At 40.7% G+C, this 19,310-nt stretch overlaps 2 protein-coding genes across 2 annotated transcripts; both read left to right on the forward strand.

The window, feature by feature from the left end:
* The first annotated feature begins 1,338 nt into the window (after positions 1–1,338).
* Positions 1,339–5,482, forward strand: rpz5 (rapunzel 5). The gene is made up of 2 exons (XM_044034409.1): positions 1,339–1,421; positions 2,943–5,482. The coding sequence occupies exon 2, from the start codon at positions 3,007–3,009 to the stop codon at positions 4,183–4,185; it is 1,179 nt and encodes a 392-aa protein (XP_043890344.1). The 5' UTR covers positions 1,339–1,421; positions 2,943–3,006; the 3' UTR covers positions 4,186–5,482.
* Positions 5,483–5,941: 459 nt separating this feature from the next.
* rpz4 (rapunzel 4) lies at positions 5,942–11,282 on the forward strand. Its single transcript, XM_044034410.1, has 3 exons — positions 5,942–6,032; positions 9,383–9,434; positions 9,833–11,282. Exon 3 carries the CDS (start codon positions 9,858–9,860, stop codon positions 11,031–11,033), a length of 1,176 nt encoding a protein of 391 aa, XP_043890345.1. The 5' UTR covers positions 5,942–6,032; positions 9,383–9,434; positions 9,833–9,857; the 3' UTR covers positions 11,034–11,282.
* The last annotated feature ends 8,028 nt before the right edge of the window (positions 11,283–19,310 follow it).

The following is a 19,310-nucleotide window of genomic DNA, read 5'->3' on the forward strand; positions in this document are numbered from 1 at the left end:
AACCCACACACACACACACATGGAGAACATGCAGACTTGTAGAAAGGTTCTTGTTCCAACCAGGTCACCACTACTCCACCACGTGGTGCTTGATAATATGACTGTTTTATTATTAATATTTTAATATCAATATCAGCTACTATGTTAATAAGAGTTTTAAAATCCAGAACCAGGAGACTCCCGTGGATTAGTTTGTCCAGAAAGTTCAGGTGCAACGACATGCAGCCAAAGCTTTCACCCCTCTTCCTTCAGCTGGCTGCCATTATCTCAAATCCTTCACCGATGTTTCCACCTGATGAGCCCAAAACCACAAACAACAAAGGCACAACTTTCCCCCAAATCCAGCACATTCCCTCCATGCTGCCGTCAGAACTTCATGTTCATGTTTGTTCAGTTACGAGTTCCCAAATCTCGAACAGTTTATCTCACAGGGTTTTGCCTGGAAAAGAAACACAAAGAACAACATCTGAATACAGTAGAGAGTGGAGGAGTGTGTGTGTGTGTGTGTGTGTGTGTGTGTGTGTGTCGTGCAGCATCAGCATGTACCACCCATCACGCCACATACTGATGAGTCCTCGCCAAAATTCGCCTCTCCACTCTCTGATGCTTACAAGTGTGAGATCTGACAGTGGGACGACACAGTGGGACGACACAGTGGGACGACACAGACGTCGCCTGACCAGCATCGTCCTGCCCTCCTCTTCCTGTCCTCCTCTTCCTGTCTGTACGCTCCATTAAGCAGTCGAGTTGACAGTGACATCAAGTTGTGTTTGTCACTCATAACTGCCACGGTGTGTATGCAGAAACAGCGGCTGCCTCTCAGAGCGTGACGGGACCATTCTGCAGGAGTCACGATGACGTTCACAGTCAATAAGGTTCATGCTCGTATTCTATAGTCGTGTTTTTCAGGATGTTTGACCATCCTGCATGACTGAGCATGTGCAGCCTCATGCGTAGTTGGAAGAACCAGCGACATCACCATAGAAACCGTGTTGAAGCCACAACAAGGGGTGTTTTGTCCTGACGGGTCACTCTGCTGTGACTCGGCCTCCTTTTAATTCTCACTCTCACTCTCTCTGTCTGTCTCTCTTCCTCACACATGCACACACACACACACATTTTTGTTTTTTGTTTTTTTTTACCCAGGGTGCATGGTGTCCCTCCATGGGGAGTGTTTACAGGATGTTATCTGTGTCAGTGCCGGCCCCCAATGCCTCTGAGTGGGTTTCTGAGGAATGCTGGAACGGGATGGAGGAGTTCCAAAGGAGGAGTGACGAGAGCGGGAGAGAGAGAGGGAGAGAGAGGGGGAGAGAGAGAGAGAGAGAGAGTCTATATATACATCCCAAAGAGGCTGGTGCTCACAGGCACAGCTGGACTACTGGATAACTGGACTCAGGCCCACTGGATATTTACCCAGAAAGGTGAGTTTCTCTTATTATATTTATTTATATATATTATTCTTAATTCAACAGCCCCATCATTGACCTCAGCACTTTATCCTTTACCTCATTATTGAAGATAAGAAAGAAAGAAAGAAAGAAAGAAAGAAAGAAAGAAAAAAGAAAGAAAGAAAGACGGAAAGAAAAAAAAGGAAAGAAAGAAAGAAAGAACAGCTTTTATCTCCATTATTGAACCTGACCTTTAATAAAAGTCTGTAGACACTGTATTTCATATTTTCCCATTAACATTTGAAGTTGATTGAATGAAGAGTTGTTGAAAAGAAAATGTCTAATTTAGTCATTTTGATCTGAATCCTTTAGGGAATGTATTCTCATGAAAGTGTGTGTCCATTAAAGCTCTGTAGCACTGAAGCACGGCATATCACAGTGAAAGGAGAGATCAGTGTTTGATCAACTGTTGTGCAGGACTCGCCTTTTTTCTTTCACAAAAACACATTGGACTTTTTGTTTTACACAAAGACTTTTCGGTTTATTTTTATATTTCCAAGAGAATTACTCAGTAAGTATCATTTTTTCACAATTACCTTTTTTTTAATTATTAAAATTCAGTCTGTTGGATAAATTCCAAAAGACAATCTTTCATAAACAGGTTAACGTGTGTAGAAAACTGACTGAAGGCATGTGACTTAGTGAAATAAATGTAATTAGTGGCGTGACAGGAAAAGGCTGTAAAATGACACCACTGATCTCATCACTGCAGCGATTGTTCTGGGGTTTAACGTATTCATTTGCATTGCTGTTATCTACTGTATATATATATATATATATATTCTTCATAAACAGCTGATTGGTGTATGCGGCTGTAATGAGGAGGGAAGTGTGATTGCAGTATTGAACAAGTGCAGTGGTGGTGGGGGATTTTCTCTTCTCAGCCCTGTTGGGTGTGCCTTTTTTTCTGAACCGGAGTGAAGTCATCGATCCTGAGTGTTTTACATGGAAAAGTAAACTGTCATAAACAATGTAAATCCCCCTGATTCCCCATGTTGTGAACATCTGTGTTTGTAAAGGGTCTTGGTTATTGTTAGAGCAGTAAAAGAGAAAAAGGCATCCCAAAGGACCGGCGCTGCAACGTTGCACAATACTGCACATCATAATTCATGAGTACACATACGATGTTTAATATTTGCTCTGCACTCTCATCCATGTCGAGGTTGTTTGTGTATTTTTAAGCTTTCTTTAAATGAGTCAATGCCATCAAGGCTTTAAAAAGTCCCTGTCATTAACCGTGGCTCTGAGGGTGTGGCATGCAACCTGATGCCGACATGTGCTGACATGACCTGCTGCTGCTGCTTTATTGGTGGACGTTGTTTGTCAGGGAAATGTCCTGTGAGGAAAAAAAAAGACTTAATTGAAGCTGATAAAGGCAAATAAAACAAAGAGAGACAAAGGAGAACCCTCTGTTTTTTTTCCTAAAATGTCATTGAAAACCATTGTAGCGTGATAAGGAGTTTTACACAGGTGTTATGTTTCTTCTTCTTTCAGGAACAAACAAAGTCTGTCGCTGTTGGAAAACACATTAGCTTAGTGTCAAACACATACCGCAGAGATGAACAGTGTGGCAGACTGGCTTGTGCAGAACAGGGACAAGATTGAAAAAGGTGTGGAGATCATGGGTCAAGCCTCTGAGGTGCTCGCTGCCACCGTGGGCCAGCTTCACCCGGTGCTGGAGGCCGTGTTCGTGGCGTCAGCCGAGCTCCTCAGCAATCCGGACGGTCAAGAGGCTCGCTACCTGACGCAGCAGTTTGAAATTGTCAACCAGAAACTCGAGGGAATCCAAGACGAGATTGACAAAATAGCCCTGGAGCTGCAGAAGACGTCGATGAACAAGCAGAACTTTGACCGCGAGGCGCAGATGCTCAGCCAGTACGAGAAGTTCCAGGACTTTGTCAATGCCAAGCCAAAGTTCCGGGAGAAGAAGAAGGAAAAGTTCCTCAGCCATTTTGAGAACACTGACAGCGACTTGAACATAGACGCGCTCTATAATGCCGTCACAGGGGAGAACACCTCAGGAGACCCCATGCTGGAGACCGTAGTCACGACCGAGCAGAGGAGCAGACGGGCAGTTGAGGATTTCTGTGCCCGGCTGAAGAAGCTTTTTGTCGTGGGCATTATCGCTGTCATGGGCCACGCTGCCCTCAAGGAAGGGGCAGTTGGTGAGGAGATGGTGAAGAAGTGGCAGGGACGGATGGAGGATGTGGAGAAACGAATGAAAGCGGCTGTGGACGACTGCACGGAGAACTTTGCCGAACAAGCCAAGTTAGACATGGAGCAGCAGCTTCAGGAGAATCCCGGGACTGTGGACCGTGACTTTACCAAAACCCTTCTGGATTCACTTGTAAAGAAATATGACTGGGTGAACTGGTCAATCAGGGCCTTCAGTGACCGGGAGCGCATCTTCTTCTTCAACTGGCTGGCAGGGAAGAAGTGCCATGGAAGCAGGGGAGCCAATTGGTTTGACCTTTTGACCAAGAACAAGATCAAAGTGGTGGTCTCATTCTGCGTCAACCCCAAGCCCATTAACAAGTGTCAGATCCAGGAGCAGATTGGGCAAAAGCTGAAGGGGAGTATGATGGAAGTGGCTCTGTCTTTGAACAAGAGTTTCCCCAACTGCCTGGTCCATGCTGTCAGCCATTACAAGGAAGTGGTGGAGATCAACAACTTCCACGAGGATTGTTACTACTATGGAAAACACAAGAGAGCCTACTTGTGTATCCACCCTGAGTAGCTCTCAGAAAAAGAAATGAACAAACTGTAGCTGCATACGCGAAGAATCAAGCTACGGATTCATTCATTCATTCATTCATGTCTTTATCAGAGACAGTATACAATGATCCATAAAGATTGTCTGTGTTGATATATACAGTATATATAATCTGCTCTGCCTGCTCCTCTATGTGATTCATGACTTACTTGAAATTCTATTCTTTCATATGTTTTATACATCTATCTTTTGTTTGATGATGCAGCAGCTTCAGTAATCAGCTCATGGCAGCACGGACTTGGGTGTGAATGTGTCCCCAGTAGATACGACAAAAGATGGGCGATAATGACCAGAACGTTGCCATACAGTCTATGACAAGCTGTATATTTAAAGAGACAAGTGTGGATGTATGAGGTACGACTGCACGGACAGCTGGTCCCTCTTCAGACACTGACCGTCTGACCATTAACCTTCACAAAAGACTCGTTCTTCACCCACTTAAACCTACGACGTCTATGTCTCACTGTTAGACAGCGTTTTCCAACAGGAAACAACCAGATGTTCTTGTGAGCGACACAAGGCAACAGTAGACAAGCAGCACATGTGTAGCCACAAGCTAAAGCTAAAAACTCAGATTTACACACGTCTGTCTGATGGTGAGTTACAACCGCAACAATAAGGAGTCGCTTTTATTGGATGAGCCTTTTGTTAAGTGGCAAAAGAGCAGCCTGCGTGTCCTCAGTGTCTTAAGCTGGTTCTCTTCACTCAGTGCATTTACATGCATGTCAAAGGTCACATGTTAGTCAGACTAAGACTAAGATGTCATGTAAACATGTTAACTATCGTACCTGGATAATACGATTCATAGTCCCAGAAGTAGAAGGAGACTGCACGTACACTGCAGCACTGTTGGACAAACGAAAGCTCCAGAGACGCAGAATGTACAGCAGCTGTGAAACTTACTAAACCGCAGCACTGTCCAACATCCAATGTTTGTTATCCTGTGATGGAAAGGTCAACAGGAAACTGATTCAATACGCACTCGCTTACAGAGAGTCAGACGTACATGAGCTGGATTCAACTGTGCATGTAAGCGTCCTGACTGACACCTCAGAAAACCTTCACTATCACTCTATGGTACCCTTAGACAAGTATGTGTTTTTTATTGTTTTTAAAAAGTCCAGTATCCAATATTTGTTGCTGCTTTTGGTGCAATATAATATAGTGCTGCGGGGGAAGCCTCTGAAATCTGTAGACCACAATCTTTACCAAGACATTTATGTATATTTTACTTTGATTTGTAATAAACAAAAACAAAGGATGTTTCTGTCACTTTTATTATCACTATGATCATTATTATTATTATTATTATCATTATTATCATTATTATTATGTTGAGTTCTTTAGTTCAAAATGGTCGCATGAAGCATAAGGTACTGATGAAATTCATGCTTTGAAAGCATGTCACTGTTTATCAAATGGGTGGAGGTGTAATAATATCACCTATTATAACATGCGCACACCCACGTTGTGTGTGTGCGTGTGTGCTTTTATTTAATACCTCTTTAGGACCTTATCAGGACCAGTAGAGACCAAAATCTGGTCCTAATGACACATAACCTCATTTCTGAGGAAATGTTTTAGTGCTTTAATGAAGTTTAGAGTTAAGATTTGAATTGTGGTTAAGTTTAGGGTCAGATTAACTTTTTATGGTCAACGCAATGTCCTCGGAAGAGTAGCTGCGCAGACCCGTGTGTGTGTGTGTGTCCGTGTCCGGGTGTGTCTCTGCGCTGTAACGCCAGAGTCACGTGACCAAGGCAGACAAACTTCGTCTTCAAGTGCGCGTGTATTTCTTTCGCAGACTCTCTCAGGTGAGTCCGTTTCTGCTCTAAATGTAGTGAATGTTTGTCAGTGGAGATCCACGCTGTGTGTTCGTGTTCGTGTTATTAATGAGACTCTGGCAGGAGGAGCAGGAGCAGGAGGAGCAGGAGGAGGAAGAGGGGAAATGTTGCTTCATTCCAGTCTCTTGTTACATAATAATGAAGTCTGTTTATTTGTCTTGTTGCCGTTAAAAGCGCGTTCATAACACGACAGTCCCGTGTTAATAAAGAGGAGTGAATGTAACATTAAACTAAAGTTATTCCCACTCTCATGGGCGTTGGTGGCGAGTTTCAGTGCCACTGTTCCAGGAAGTGCGTGAAAACTTTGTTTGGCGCGTGCGGCGCGTGTAACAGAAGCCTCGTGACTGCTGGTGTTTATCTGCTGTGTTTGTTTGTCTCTCTGTTCTGCGGCTGCAAAAACGATACAATTAGAGTCCTTGTAGCAGTCGGATCGATACGTTGTCCATTAACACAGCGTGAAGCGTCTGTGGTCAGCTGTGGTCAGCTGACAGAGACAGAGGTTTAGTCACGTTTAGAGGAAACAGAAACTCACTCATGGACCTGATGGATATGTTTGATGTTAGTTGTTTCATTTTATAAAGCTACAGTGTTATTGATTATTGATTATTGGTGAATGTGTTCAGTGTGGCAAATGAGACAGTCCACAGTTACAGTATGTGTCAGAACATCATACAACCACACATTTGAAAAACAAACACTAAAATGTCTTTCTGAGTATTTTAATACAGACAACACGAGTATTGATTGTAGATTTCTTATATAAACGTTCCTGTTTAAATGTAAACCACTCACTTTACTGATTTTCTCCCTGGACCTTGGTGTGGGAGAGTGAGTGGTTTACAGTGTCGGACACACTTTAGCGTCATATTGTGAAGAGATCTTAGGCGTAAGTGGGTGTGGATGTTATTAAGTGGCTAAAATGGCAGCCATTTCACTGAGAGCTGTGTCTCGTGGTGTTTCTTGACAGAGGGGCAGCCCACAGTGCACTTAGTGCCAACTATAATATGCTAAAATAGCATTACTATTGCTGTGACTGATGTTTTCTTACACAGTGCATTGCTTATTGACTTTTAACAGTGATGCATCAATGTGCAAAATTCTCGTGCAGCTGTGGTGGAGCGTCTTTTATGCATTTATAACTGTTTGTCAATGATAACTACTGATTTAATCCCACTACATGTTAGTATTATTATTATTATTATTATTAATAATAAAGTACAATTTAAAAAAAAAGGTGCATTAACACACTTACACTGTAGTTACACAACCCACGAGAGAGAGAGAGAGAGAAATGCAGCGAGAACATCAGTGGAAAATAAGAATCACACTCTTAGCATGGTGAAATCAAATAAGATACAGTAACTTTCAGCTCCCTCATTTTACATGGAAATCATTCAAATATTACATATCACGTGGTTTCAACCAGCTGGTTAGCTTTGCATAAAGGTTGAACTAGAACCTAACACCTCCCACTGAACTGCTAACATGTTCAGTCAGTTTTAATGTCTGTGTCTCACGGGCACTGGATAGCCAAGCTAAATGCTAAGCTAAGCTTTTTTAATTTATTTTATGGATATCAGAAAACGATTGAAAACATAAACAAAAGACACAAAAACACAAAACAGTGACAATTTATGAAGACAATTTGTTTCCAATAAACACATGTGTTCTTATTTATTCATAAGCACATTTGTATTATTAACGTCTACATGACATCAACACTTGAGTCTAATGGTGGAATTCCTTTACAGTAAACAGGTGTACTGCAGCTGGTGTAGGTGCTGCTGCGATCGTCTCACTGCAGTCTTCTGCAGTCTGGCAAGAGAAATCCCCAGAGACAGCACAGACCTCAGCAGAGGGAGATGAACAAGCTGACTGATTGTTTTCCGTTGTCTTGTTGCCTTGGCAACTTGCTGAGTTCCACTGGAAAGAGCACCCTTGCCGAGCAAGTTTAACCTCTTCCACTTAATCACTCCCACGCCTGCTATCTCAATATTGACTGGGCTGCAGCAGGAGAAGTGGAACCTGCATTCAAACGTGTGAGAATGTGTGAGAACACGCTCATTCTCAGGGACAGATGCAGACAGGAAACGGTTAAACGTGACACTGAGGGAGACGGAGGCATTTTTCCCCCAAAGATCTTTTATTTATTTTGGAATAATTACACATTTGCAGTTGTGCACAGGGACATGTCTGAACATGTCTGTCAGACCAGGCCGGTCTACTGCCCCCGGCCTTTGGAAGGAGTGGTTCATATTAGATTAAGATTTTCCAAGTTACCACTTGAGTGGACATCTTGTTTTTAAGGTGTTTACATCTGAGATTAAACTGAGTGAATATCTGACAACTGATCACTTATCACAAAACAATCCACATTTGAGGTGAACTTTAGCTGTAGTAGTTTAACTTTAAAAACTTTATTTTGTCACACAATTTATAAACAAATGTTTATGTTATCAGTTATTCTTCAGTTAAATGACCTGTTTTTTTGGTATATTTTGTTTTATTAGTTCTAGTCCAGACATTTTCCGTGACGGCACTCAATCTTTCATTCATTGCAGCTTCCGTTCCACCTGCCTTTCAAAATAAGAGCCACTGACTTTGGCTTTTTAAATCTTTCCTGTATAAACCTCTTGCCATAACACTTGGCATTAAAATGTATTTTTGTGGTATCTTTCACTCCACTAGTTTTTCTTATGAAATAGATTACACATGTTTATGTCATCTTTTGTTTCATGTATAAGCTTTGAAGGTGCTGGTAGGCAGGTATTCCATTTTGTTTTGTTTTTCATTTCTATCAAGAAATGTCATTTCCTTATATTTATGAAGTATTTCAGTCGTAGCTGTGATGTGCCATAGACATGTAGTCATGTAGTCCATATACAGTAAGACCAGAACATAAATGTCTTTTTCTGAGGATTCTTTTTTGTTTTTGTACAGTGATGCTGTGTGAAGTTAGATATGGTATACAACAATGTAACATTATTCCTATATTATAAATGATATGATTCAAGTACAAACATAAAATAATGTTTTAACATAATAAAAATAATGATAGGTTAGGAATAATAAACCAAATCTAAGTATCATGTGAAACTCAACGCAGCCATGTTGTCAGTAAACAGTTGGAAGCCATTTTGTTTTGCTGTGCAAATCACAGTAAAATGTAAACTTCAAAGCGTGAGCCTCTTAATAATGAATAAAATGTCATTTTTCCGTTTAACAGTTGAAACTTTACTACCTTCCCTTTGCATTGTTGGCTGCGTGCTCACTGGGTGTGGCTGAAGCTCACTCCAGTGTTTCTTGTCTTTCCTTATCAGTCGTTGCTGAGCGGTAAGAGGAGCAGGAGCGCAGGCCACAGTCCAGCAACACGTGAGTAAACCTACAACACACACACACACACCAAACGTTGACTTTATTTGACCAACATTACTTTCACTTTTCTTGCACTGATCAGTTTTATTTTATACAAACAAGACCTCAGATGTTCCTTATCTGTGCTGTTGATAGCACGTTTACCAGCTGCCTTGAGTTTGTTGTCTCTGGTTCTCAGTCCTCTGTGTGTTACATTTACCACATGGTCAAAAATGCTCGTGATAAGAGCTGATAAAGATCATATTTTACAGTGCATGCATACCAAAACTGAGCCAGTTTAGGTCCAGGGTTCAGGTTCTGATCTGGTTTAGTCACATCGCTTGGGACAGCAGTCAAAGTTCACAGCAGAATATTGTCATTATATTAATGTAAGTGTTTATGAATCTCTTTGTCAGAACCAGAGCACCAACACCAGCAGAGATGGCAAACCAGCTGCAGCAGCTCGTAGCAGAGAAGAAGGACATGGTGGAGACGGTGATGGAGGTGTTTGAACAGGGAGCCGAGGTGGTGGCCAGTATAGCCGGAGACCTCTTCCCCATTTTCGCCATAGCTGCGCCGATTGTTAAACTGGCGCTGGACAACGTGGAGAGCAAAGAAGCCACGTTCATGAAGGAGCAGTTTCAGAAAGTGCGTGAGCGTCTGGAGCTGGTGTCCGAGGAAATCCAGAGGATCAATGAGGAGATCAAGAAGAGCGGAATGGATGCTTCTTACTTCCCAGTGGAGGAGAACATCACCAACCAGTTCAGGAAGTACATGGACATCCTTAACGCCAAGCCCAAGTATAAAGAAGTCAAGAAGAAGTCTTTCCTTGACCATTTTGCCAGAACAGGTGGTGACAAAAACCTCAACACGCTGTATAATGTTGTGGTCGGAAACAACTTCTCTGGGGAATCTGTGCTGGAGATCACGCTGAACTATGAGGAGAAAAGTCGCAGGCCGGTGGAGGACTTCTGCGCCCGACTTAAGAAGCTTTTCTGCATTGGACTCATTGCCCTGCTGGGCCATGCTGCTCTGAAGGGATATGATGAGGAGGAGGCTCTTCTCAAAGACTGGGGTGAGAAGATGAACACTGTCCAGTCTAAAATAAGTGCTGTGATTGAAGACTGCATTGTCAGCTTCCCTAAACAAGCAGAGCAAGATTCCCGACGCCTGGTCAGAGACCAGCCAGGTGTAACCAGCCAGCAGCTAGCCGACGCTATCAAAGAGAAGCTCAACAAGAAGTACGACTGGGTGGGCTGGTCCGTGCGTGTGTTCAGTTCTCCTTCAGGCTTGTTTACTAAAAAGAAGGATTTCCATTGTCCAACGGGGAAGAGTCGCTTCCAGGTCCCCACATCTGATGAGAAACTGAACGTGTGGGTGTCCTACAGCTCCTCGCCGGAGCCTGTGGACAAGACTCGCGTCCAGCAGCTGATCCAGAGTCAGAAGAAGCTCACGGTGGTGGGTGTGGCAGAGATTCTGTTTCAGAAGTTGCCCGGCGACTGCATGGTCCACGTGGTCAAAACCAGCGTAGACCCGCGCTGCTCCTGCACCTTCAGTGATGAGCTGCACTACTGGGAGAAGCACAACAACCTCTATGTCTGTGTTCACTCTGCTTGATGTTTTAGATCAGTCTATGTTTGTATGTCTGCATCGATTACTGCCTCTCCGCTCTGCCTTAGCATCAAATATTACACAGTATGTGCCTTAGTTACGTCTCCCTGTTTTATTCTCTTTTATTCTAACAATGTATATTATCTCCACCACTAAGTTCAAATGTGTGGTTTCATTTAGTCTCGGGCTGTTTGTGGTGCAGCACAGACAGCACAGACAGCACAGACAACACAGACAACACAGACAGCACAGACAGCACAGCCAGCCCCCAAACATAGTACATACACAGACCACTAAGTTCAAATGTAATAGCATGTACAGCATGATCACACAGACAGCACAGACAGCACAGACAACAGACAACACACAGACAGCACAGACAACACAGACAACACAGACAACACACAGACAGACACACAGACAGTACAGACAACACTGAGCACAGACAACACAGACAACACAGTGACACACACAGATATATATATAATAGACAGCACACAGCACAGACAACACAGACAGCACAGACAGCACGTCAGTGTCAGTATGGAATACAACACCAACAAAGCACACACAATGAAAGTGTATCATTGAAACCAGTGTGATTGTGCAACATGAAGCTTCAACTTTATTCACCCAATATTTTATAGTGCCTTTGTGTTATATATATGGACATAAATCTAAAAATTGAGATTTTGAGTGATTTCTTTTTTTTGTTACTAATCTGACACATGTCATGTAGACACCTTGTTATTATTGTTATTTTACACCACTGTAATCTGACTTCCTTCTTTGTTTGTATATTCTTTATATCGTCTTTATTTGTTTAATCGATTTCTTTCAACATTTTATTATCTTACCAAACCAACAAGACTCAGATTAGCTGTACAAGTACTTTCTGTGCTTCTTACTGTTCTAACCTGGAATGTCAGCTTTCTACAACAGTAGATGTAATAAGTCGTCCAAATAAACCGCGTCATCTTTAATTTGTTTGTTTATAGTTGTGTATGATTCTTGTTAAAAAGAGTGAAATTTGAAAGTGCTGCTGGTTTTACTTTTTTGGTAAATGATGAAAATTCTGTCTCATTTCTCACATGTCACACGTTTTTCCAGACTCATCAATATCAATTATTACAAGATCGCCACAGAAAATGTAATTACGAGGATGAAATTGTGTTCAAATAACTTGAACTTGATGTTTGATGATATTTGTCTTATTAATTATAAAAAAATAATGACATTTTATGAAATTTGTTGCACAAAAACATCTTAAAAGAACTTTAAACTGTACAAACAGTAAATCAAAGTTACACCTTTTCCTATTAAAGATCATATGGAACAATATGCCAGAATATTCTGTGAAAAAACTATTATGTAATAGTGAGATAAAAGTGTGAAGTACGGGACAGTTTAATGATCTATATTTAACACATCAAGAATAGAGGATTAGGGTCATGTGTAAAAAGAATTTGGAAAGAAAAACAGCCTGAATGATTAAAGTGAGAATGTTGACGTACAGCTTAGAAAACAAGAGAATCCCGACGTTACGGTTCCTTTGGAAACACCCACAGTGGTCTATAATTATGTGGTCGAGGCTTTTCTATCTTTGGCACTTAGCGACTCATCCCAGTGCATTTTTCATGGGTCAAGAAAGAACCCTGACAGAACAGAACAAGTGCAAAGAAAAACAACTGGGTCAACTGTTTGTGTATCATCAACAGAAACAATGGGGATAGAAACAATTTAGTCCAGGGTTGAACTTATATATAAAAATAATATATGATTTTAAAGTCAACTTCAATTTTTTTAGGGGAAAGTAACTGAAATATAATGTTCAGGGGTTGTGTTGAGTTAAATCTAATAAAAATATACATTATACTGTAGTATATCCATATTTCCAGTCTTTCTTGAAATATTGAAATAAGCCACTCTTATCTAGTACCTCAGCTCTGTCTGTATCCATGGTTACTTCATGGTCAAGGTCAACTCTATTATTTACACAGCTCTTCATCACAAGCAAAGTCTCAACAGTCTCAGACAAAGAAGGAAAAGTCAGAAAATCTTCGCCTAAAATTCTCTAAATGCAGCAAATGCAGCTCGAGTGAGAGGATTAGAGAGGAGACACACTTTGATGATACCTGTTTGCCAATGGAACACGGCTGAGACACGGCTGAGACAGACCCACGTCCAAGTTTCCCCTTCTAAATTTCCACTGGCAAGTCTTGTTCTAACTCAGCTGAGAGTTCATCAGCAGCTTTAAGAGGACAAAACATGGACCTGAAATCCATCAACACTGACAAAGGTTCCATTACTGGAACTTTGAATGCTTTAAAGAATCTGCAATATTTTCATTTTGCTGATTTGGAGGCAGCAAAAACAAGCTGTGAAATCAGGAGGGTCACCAGTTCAAATCCTGGGAAAGGTCAAGGGCTAGGGTGCCTCTGAGCAAGGATGGGTTAAATGCAGAGGTCAAATTCACTTCATAGTCATGAGTAATAAAGCTAAATCTAATGCTTAGTAAATAGTATCAAATGACAAGATATCAAATAATATCAGTATCAGATTATGATTAATGCAAGGATGACTCAAACAACAATGTAGTAAACAAACTTAAAATAATAAGTCAAATCATTTCTCAAAGAACAGTTTATCAAGTGACAAGGTGTAGTAAGTAACAGATGATAATAATAATAATAATAATAATAATGTGTCAAGTAACAATATATCAAATAATTAGTCAAATAGCAACGGCACAGCTGTGCAAAATAGTGGGCGGAGTCATCACAGCATGGCTGCATGAAAGTGTCATGACTTCATTTTCCACACAAACGAGTGACGAGTGACTTGTAAAGCAGTTGTTTTCAGTGTAACTGAATCATTAGAATCACGAGTTCAGACTCCGTCACTGGACTGAAACACAGCGGCAGGGTTTGTGACGCCGGTCGCAATCAGCTCCTCCTACTCTTGAGATTTTAGACATTTCCCTGGTAGTTGTTGGAGATGAACCCACATTTTTGGGATTGTTACGTCTTCTACAGGAGAATAATGTGATTTCAGGATTTTTTTAGTCTTTTTAACTGATCTACAGTTCGACATTGTTCGAACAAACCAATCAGTGGCCGGCAGTCTGTCTACGTCACATTTCAGTATCGGCTCAGCTCACTTGGAACCTCGACGGAGCAGGTACCAGATACTATCACTGATGCAAACGCAAAAAAGCAAACGAGAAACGAGTAGATTTCAACTGTATAATAGAAAAGTGCCAGTCTTGGAATCTGACTTTTAGAAAACCAGGTTCAGTGGGCTGGGAAATTCCTTGTTCCGACTACAAATGGAACACAGCCTTAAAATCTGCAGTATTTTAAATATTTATGAACCAGTGATTTTTGGAAAGAGAGCATCCATGCATCCATCTTCTACTGCTTTATCCTCCACATGAGGGTTGCAGGGAGCACTGGTGCCACTCCCGGCTGACATAGGGCGTAAAGGTGGGGTTCTCCCTGGACAGGTTCTCCCTGGAACGATCTCCCAGTTTTCTGCACAAGAGTGAAAATAAACGTGACAGCATTAAAAATGATAATAATAAAAACACTGGACTCTCTGTTAACCCACAGGCCACTTTCTGTTCACGCCCAGGTGGTTTAAAACAAAACTGCTGCTTTTAATTACTCCTCCATGAATATGACCCGGCCACACAGTCCTGCATTGAGCTCGCTCGATCAGGTGACCTCAGGAACGCAGAAAAACATCACGTGGCAACCAACAGATTTGCCCCGCCTTGCAGGAATACATTGTATATTCAGCCGTTCCCTCGCCGTCACTCACAGAGGAGATGGCAGCCATTTTGGTTCAAAATCTGATGATGGACGGTGCGTGTCACATGACGTGTAGGAGGAGCCAAGGTTCATCTGTGGGCTCTGAATGCAGCTCAGTTTAGCTTTGTTTATTGTAGTTTGGCTGATGCAGCTTTGTAAAAGATTTAGAGTTATTATCTGACCCTACAGAGATTATTCATTTATTATATTGCTTATTTATTCATTTATTTAATTATTTTATTGCTTATTTATTTATTTAATTATTTATTTCATTTACATAAGCTGATACTAAGATGTGGCGTCGACAGACTGCCGGCCAGACTGATTGGTCAGAGTGTGTTGTCGCTGGAAGAGTCATGAGAACGACGTCCGACACAGGAATCAAACCTGCAATTACGTGGCTGCTGTCCACACAATCATCGAGACGTGCAGACGCTCCTGTGTTTGGTGGCTGATGAGAGGAATGTCATGGCCGTGCTGTGAGACCCCGCCCATGTTGAGGAGGTACTATGAAGTCATGGAAAACAACTGAAATGACTTATACCCAAACTGAGAAGAGTCGAGTCGAGTTGTGCTCGAACTGTAAGACGGAGAAACACCATTACGATGTTTTCATGGAAACTCCAGACATTTTCTCAAGTTCATGAATATTCAGCTGTAATCCACGCAGTTCTGTGAACATCCTTTTAAACTGAAAGCTAAAAACACTTTTTTGTGGACCAAGTTCTGTCCAACCTGTTAATACAATTGTATGGGCTGTTCATTTTAGTGGGGGAAAAGGTTTTTGGAAAAATTAATAAAGAATAAAGTTGACAACTTAAAGAAAATTACTTCAGTTGGTAACACTTAAATCAGAGGTGTCAAATTGGCGGCCCACGGGCCACATGTGGCCCACCACTTAATATGATGTTATAATGAAAACATGGCCCACGACTTCCTGTGGCTGAGGAACAGTGAAGTGACAGAATATTCTTCTAAATATACATGTGTGAGCAATAATAACACGTTTGGTTGTAATTATCACCTAATTAAATGTACTACATTCAACATTAAATTACACATATGCTGGTTTGGTGTTCACATTACACTTGTTGTTGTGATTGTTGATATTAATTGACTTATTGTGCAATATATATGTTTTTATTGTGAAGTTTACAGAATTTCATATTAACACGTTCATCATGAAAATCTTTATTGTGATACAACAGCCACTGCTTGTCACACAGGGACAAGGACTTGGACCCAATTGCACGACTCAGGAGACAAAGTGAAAAAAACAACAGACTTTTATTTTCAAAGTGCAACAAGAGAGAAAAACTATTAACAAAAAACAGCTAAAGCTAAGAAACAAAGTCACTACGAGAAAAAACAAAGTAAAGGTATAAAAACCCGACGAGACAGAGAGTTTACTCTGGTTCACACACAGGTGGAAACAATCAGGGCGGGAAAGACAAGCAGACTGGCAGCAAAACACAAGGGGAAGGAAGAGGGGAATTTCAAAATAAAACCACATTGACTCAAGACAACAACTAAACACAAGCAGCTTTCTTGGCCATGACATTACTGAGCAGTTGTTTCTTTTTTCCTTTTCTCTGGACCAGACTAGACACTCAGTGGAACTCAGGAGTTTGACGCCGCTGACTTAAATAAAAGGTTCATTCTAACCTAAATAAACAAGTTGTCTTCATGTCACTGAAAATGTTACTTTCACTGAACTTGAATGCAATTTTTTTTTCACTTTTCCTGCTCAAAAGCTTTGGCATGTCGTTTTATTTTGGCGGGGTTAGACAGACCAGTTTGAAGTAGGGCCACTAACAACTCTTTGGCCCTGGGGGCCCGAAACTGTGAAGAATCTAAAACCAGGAAGTGGTTGACTTGTATTACACACACACACACACACACACACTCTCAGCACCTCTTGGTCCCGTTCTTCACCACAGTTAGTGTTAGTCTTTGTGCTCCCTCCTCACATACCAGGGTCTGGGCAAGACCTGACAAGTGGAGGTGGCCCTGCTGTGTCAGAGAACCTTCTCTGCTGTGGAGCTGCTTATAATCCTCTTAAACCTCTGAGACAACCCACGAGTAATCCCTCCAATAATTGTTTATTTCTACAGAAAAACAAACGGAGTCTTCATCTCTATTTATTCTGTATTCCAAACAGCTCTCAACTGTTCTTAAATCAATTGTGGAGAAAACAGATGGAGCTAATACTTGCTGCTCAATAACACTCTCCATAAAGTCATGCGGTTGTGTGAGATTAATATACATTTCATGGGTAAATGTAGTAATAGAAATATCATCCATCATGTGATAAACATGTCTGTGGTAGCTGCTCCTTTAAATGCAGATCACACACGTCACGCTTCATGAATGATGCTCCATGAACACTCAGACATACCTGTGGCTGTGCCTTAAGCCACACTGTGTGTGTGTGTGTGTGTGTAACTGAGTTGTGCAACAAGAATTCAACATGAGCCAACAAGTGTGTTTGAGGCACCTGCTGTCATTTCAATGATCACAACTAAAAAGAACAGGTGCCATTTTAATGTTCACATTCCAGAAGTAAAACACAGGTGAAACTTGCTGTGTGAGGAAGTTCTGTTGAGTGTTTGGACTTTGGATGTGAAAGAATAAAAGAACGGGTCCATGGCTCCCCCTTAAGCATGTCGGGGTGTGGTACAACTCTGACACAACTGCCCACCGTCTATCGCAGGGGTGTGTCAAACTCAAATGACCTGAGGGCCAATGAGCATCTAGTCTGGTCAAGCCGGTGGTCAATATAAGATATTCATCATGATATTAGACAGAATTGCAAAGTAAAAGTGCTTGTTTTGATATAAAATGATTCACAATAAAAGCATATTTATGATGCATAAAAACGGAGAATTACATTGAAAATGTATCAAATGTATGACGAGGATAGATGTGATTAAAACAGCTTAAATATATGTACTTTCATGTTGAGTGTAATACATTTAATAAAGCAATGATAACAACCTCTTATTACTATTATATAAAAATATTGAAATGTCTTATATTCTGTCTCTATTCCACTAGCTCACACAGTGGTGGGCGGGCCGCATGATTGGACACGTGGAAGCTGAATTACACAATGAAGTAAAATAAAATATATATATATATGTGTATATATATATATATATACATATATATATATATATATATGTGTATGTATTTGAATAACTCAAACCTAAAGCATGAATATTTGCAGACTCATTGTTCACATTGGAAAAGGTTAAGACTGTGATGGTGAATGCTTGTGCTGTTTGTTGAATCGTCTGTAAAGGGTTTGTTTTTAAATTGAACAGAATGAGCACCACCTAGTGACGAATAGTGTCATCACAGCCTGGGACTGTAGAGTAAAGACAATTCACTTCTAATTTGTTGTGACACAGAAAATGAGCTTGACAGAAGCATAGAGAGGATGAAGGTTGACCCAGCATTATTTTAATAGGATAATAATTTGTCCTATTAAAACCCTTATGGATCAACCTTCATAATAATTATTACATATTACATACAAATACATAATTATTATATATACATATTAAATACATGATCAGTCAGTGTTAGTTTATGTTTAAAGTCACGTTAAGTTCATGTCACTTTTGATGTGGGTTTTATTTTCACTTCCCCTTTTATTTTGGTAAACGTTCATGTCTTCCTGTCGCGTGGTTTCTTCACCTGTCTTGACACATCTCCCCTGATTCCCTCATGCACTTCACCTGGTGATCCTTAAGTAATCACTCACACCTGCCCTTGATTCCCTCTTTGTCATGTGTCAGTGTGTCGTTTATGCTTCCAGAGAAAATGTCAGTGTCCAAGTCTGTTTTGCATTTTGCTTAGTTAGCTCTAGTGCCAACTTTGATTTAGTTTCTTCTACTTCAAGGAAGAAGTGATTTTGATTTAGTCTGTCTTCTCAAGAGGACAATAAACTCTTGAATCTTTCATGGTATTCACCTTCCTAACATTGTTGTCCTGTTTCCTGTCTGGCACTGATTTTACTTTCCACTTAACATTTGGTGATGAAATGTTTGTTGAATCTGTTTTATATCAAGTATACAAAGTGTTTTATATTAAGTCTCTTACTTAAAACGACTGTCAACAGTATATAAGGAAAATACGGATTGTAAATGTCGTTGAATTGATACAAACATGAGGGAACGAGAGACCTTACATGTTACCTTACTACAGCTCTGATACAGTCTTTTGAAAACAATACGCTGATATTACACTTAAAAATAACATCATAAATAAATAGGAATAAACAAAACTTCAAAAATAAATTACCCATTAGTTTGTAATTTGTAATAAAAAAAAGCAGCCACACACACACACACACACACACACAGAAATGCAGATAAGAAGATTTTCCCATGTTCAAATGTTTATTTTTGGATAAAAAACATTGCTCCATGTCACACAGTGGTCACAGCTGCACACACACAGCACA

This window comes from Solea senegalensis, linkage group LG9, assembly GCF_019176455.1.
Source record: "Solea senegalensis isolate Sse05_10M linkage group LG9, IFAPA_SoseM_1, whole genome shotgun sequence".
Classification (NCBI taxonomy): domain Eukaryota; kingdom Metazoa; phylum Chordata; class Actinopteri; order Pleuronectiformes; family Soleidae; genus Solea; species Solea senegalensis.